Source organism: Nematolebias whitei, chromosome 12 (assembly GCF_014905685.2).
Source record: "Nematolebias whitei isolate Nwh7 chromosome 12, NemWhi1, whole genome shotgun sequence".
In the NCBI taxonomy this organism is placed as follows: domain Eukaryota; kingdom Metazoa; phylum Chordata; class Actinopteri; order Cyprinodontiformes; family Rivulidae; genus Nematolebias; species Nematolebias whitei.
In genome coordinates this window covers 3439239-3442860 of record NC_056509.1, presented here as the reverse complement: position 1 = coordinate 3442860, position 3622 = coordinate 3439239, and the positions used below count along the sequence as shown (strand labels likewise).

Here is a 3622-nt window from a genome sequence, read left to right as displayed (position 1 = left end):
GTCCAGATATAGGTCCAGGTCCAGATATAGGTCCAGGTCCAGATATAGGTCCAGGTGTACCTGAAAGACAAAAAACACATGTTAAGGATAGAAAAAATAATTGCTACGACAGTGCAACAGCAACACTTAATTTCCCTCTGGGATTAATAAAGTGCTTTGAATTGAATTGAACTGAAATGTTAAAACATATTATCAAAGTTATGACTAGTTCTGTAATTGAAATGATGAGCTTTGTTGAAATACCGACCAAATGAATTATCTGTTTTATTTAATAGTCATTACGGTTTGTCTTTTCTGTTGCAGTGAACAGAGTATCTGCCAAGCACGAGCTGCTGTTATGGTTTACGATGATGCCAACAAGAAGTGGATCCCGGCTGGCGGCTCAACGGGCTTTAGCAGAGTCCATATTTACCACCACACAGGCAACAATGCCTTCCGCGTTGTAGGACGCAAAATCCAAGATCATCAGGTTAGTGAGAGTTGATCAGGGAGGAGAAGATTAATCCATTTCTACCGATTTGCAGTCCCTAAAACGCGCAATGCAGTTGGACAGATGGAACAGCTGTGTACTGGGAAGCTGTGGTTGAGTGGTTAGAGCTGGCGTCCTCCAATGCAAGAGTTGGGGGTTCGATTCCACCAGCAGTCACATGCTGAAGTGTCCCTGGGCAAGACCCTGAACCCCTCATAGCCTCTGATGTGTGTCCCATCAGTGTATGAATGTGACAAAGCTCTGATTATTCACATTAGTATGAGTTGTTCAATTATCTTTGTAGAGATCTAGTATAGAGCTGTATGAATGGGTCATTGAGGCACAGATTGTTGTAAAGAGCTCTGAGTATCTTGAAATAAGATAGAAAGGTGCTGTATAAGTACAGTCCATTTACTGCTGCAGGTTTGGGGTTGTATATAGATACATTGATGTATTACATCTATGTATCTATATACAGTGCCTTGTGAAAGTATTCGGCCCCTTGAACTTTTCAACCTTTTGCCACATTTCAGGCTTCAAACATAAAGATATAAAATTTAAATTTTTTGTGAAGAATCAACAACAAGTGGGACACAATCGTGAAGTGGAATGAAATTTATTGGATGTGTCAAACTTTTTTAACAAATAAAAACTGAAAAGTGGGGCGTGCAATATTATTGGGCCCCCTTGCATTAACACTTTGTAGCTCCGCCTCTTGCTGCAGTTCCAGCTGCAAGTCTCTTGGGGTTTGTCTCCATCAGTTTTGAACATGGAGACACTGAAGTTCTGCCCATTCTTCCTGCAGAACAGCTGGAGCTCAGTAAGGTTGGATGGAGAGCGTTTGTGAACAGCAGTCTTCTGCTCTTTCCACAGATTCTCGATTGGATTCAGGTCTGGACTTTGACTTGGCCATTCCAACACCTGGATACGTTTATTTGTGAATCATTCCATTGTAGATGTGTCTTTATGTTTTGGATCATTGTCTTGTTGGAAGATAAATCTCCGTCTCAGTCTCAGGTCTCTTGCAGACTCAAACAGGTTTTCTTCCAGAATGGTCCTGTATTTGGCCCCATCCATCTTCCCATCAATTCTGACCATCTTCCCTGTCCCTGCTGACGAGAAGCAGGCCCAAACCATGATGCTGCCACCACCATGTTTGACAGTGTGGATGGTGTGTTCAGGGGGATGAGCTGTGTTGCTTTTACACCAAACATATCATTTTGCATTGTGGCCAAACAGTTGGATTTTGGTTTCATGTGACCAGAGCACCTTCTTCCACATGTTTGGTGTCTCCCAGGTGCTTGTGGCAAACTTTAAACAACACTTTTTATGGATATCTTTGAGAAATGTCTTTCTTCTTGCCACTCTTCCATAAAGGCCAGATTTGTGCAGTGTACGACTGATTGTTGTCCTATGGACAGACTCTCCCACCTCAGCTGTAGATCTCTGCAGTTCATCCAGAGTGATCATGGACCTCTTGGCTGCATCTCTGATCAGTCTTCTCCTTGTTCCAGATGAAAGTTTAGAGGGACGGCCGGGTCTTGGTAGATTTGCAGTGGTCTGATACTCCTTCCATTTCAATAGGATTGCTTGCACAGTGCTCCTTGGGATGTTTAAAGCTTGGGAAATCTTTTTGTATCCAAATCCAGCTTTAAACTTCTCCACAACAGTATCTTGGACCTGCCTGGTGTGTTCCTTGGTCTTCATGATGGTCTCTGCTCTTTGAACAGAACCCTGAGACTGTCACAGAGCAGGTGCATTTATACGGAGACTTGATTACACACAGGTGGATTCTATTGATCATCATCAGTCATTTGGGACAACGTTGGATCATTCATAGATCCTCACTGAACTTCTGGAGTGAGTTTGCTGCTCTGAAAGTAAAGGGGCCCAATAATATTGCACGCCCCACTTTTCAGTTTTTTATCTGTTAAATAAGTTTGACACATCCAATAAATTTCATTCCACTTCACGATTGTGTCCCATTTGTTGTTGATTCTTCACAAAAAATATAATTTTATATCTTTATGTTTGAAGCCTGAAATGTGGCAAAAGGTTGAAAAGTTCAAGGGGCAGAATACTTTCGCAAGGCTCTGTAGATATTGATAGGATCTTACCTGTTTAACTATCACCTGCTATGATAAGAGGAGGTGGACAATAATGTTTTTCCACGGTCTAAGCATGTGTGTTTTTTGTCTGTTAGCAAAATACTCCATGAACTGTTAAATTTCAATGAAGCTCTTAGAAATTAACTGTTGGATAAATAGTAGATCAACAACGATTAACTTTGGAATCAACCCAATCAAAAATGGCCACCACAGCAAACTGACCTTAGAAAACACATCGTCAGCTTTACCTCAGTCAATTTAATAAATATTGAATAATAATTTTGCTGTAGTGGTAGTTGAGATTGATTCATAATAGTTTTTTAGGCACTAAAAGATGGCACAGATTTTTTATTTGTTTGTTTAAAAAAAAACTGCAATCAACTATTTGTCATCAGCTCTGTCTGTTAGCAAAATATCTTTTCAAAAACAGAACAATTTTTAATGAAACTTTCAATAAATAATCACTGGATGTACAAAGTACAGCTACAACTAGTTGACTTGTGGAGTCAGTCCAACTTTAGGTGGGTAACTGATTTTAGCCAAAACAGAAGTGGCGATACAGGAATCCCTCACTACTTTGTGGTTCCATTATCGCGGACTCAGTCGATGGTTTTTCAAAATAAGATTGGACATGATGACACACAATTGGTTGACTGATGGATGAGAAACATGATCGGCATGGAATTTTTATTTAAAATAAATTATTTTAAATTATTTAGCATCTTCTGCACATTTGTGCAGCCCAGAGCTGCAGGATAAACGTCCTGCTGCAGCTGATCAGCTGTTCTGTGTGCAGACCATAGAAGTGGGCGTGGCCAAGAGCACTTGCAGGTGGCTGAGAGCAGAGGAGTCAGAGAGCTGAAATCAGGACAATCTGAGTCGTTTAGAGAGTTTAGAAACATTATTTAGAATATTGCAAGAGTGTGGGACGGGTTTAAAATGCCTTTATATATACACACACACACACACACACACACATATATATATAGATAGATGGATGTATATATATATATATATATATATATATATATATATATATATATAT

General features: G+C 40.0%; 1 protein-coding gene across 4 annotated transcripts in view; it reads left to right on the top strand.

Moving 5' to 3' along the window:
- The window catches only part of enah (ENAH actin regulator), a 280348-nt gene that overhangs the window by 123020 nt on the left and 153706 nt on the right, over positions 1 to 3622 (top strand). For all 4 annotated transcript variants that reach the window (XM_037685697.1, XM_037685699.1, XM_037685696.1 and 1 more), the window contains exon 2: positions 304 to 469. In XM_037685697.1, coding sequence (XP_037541625.1) covers positions 304 to 469 — 166 coding nt within the window. The remainder of the gene's footprint in view (positions 1 to 303; positions 470 to 3622) is intronic.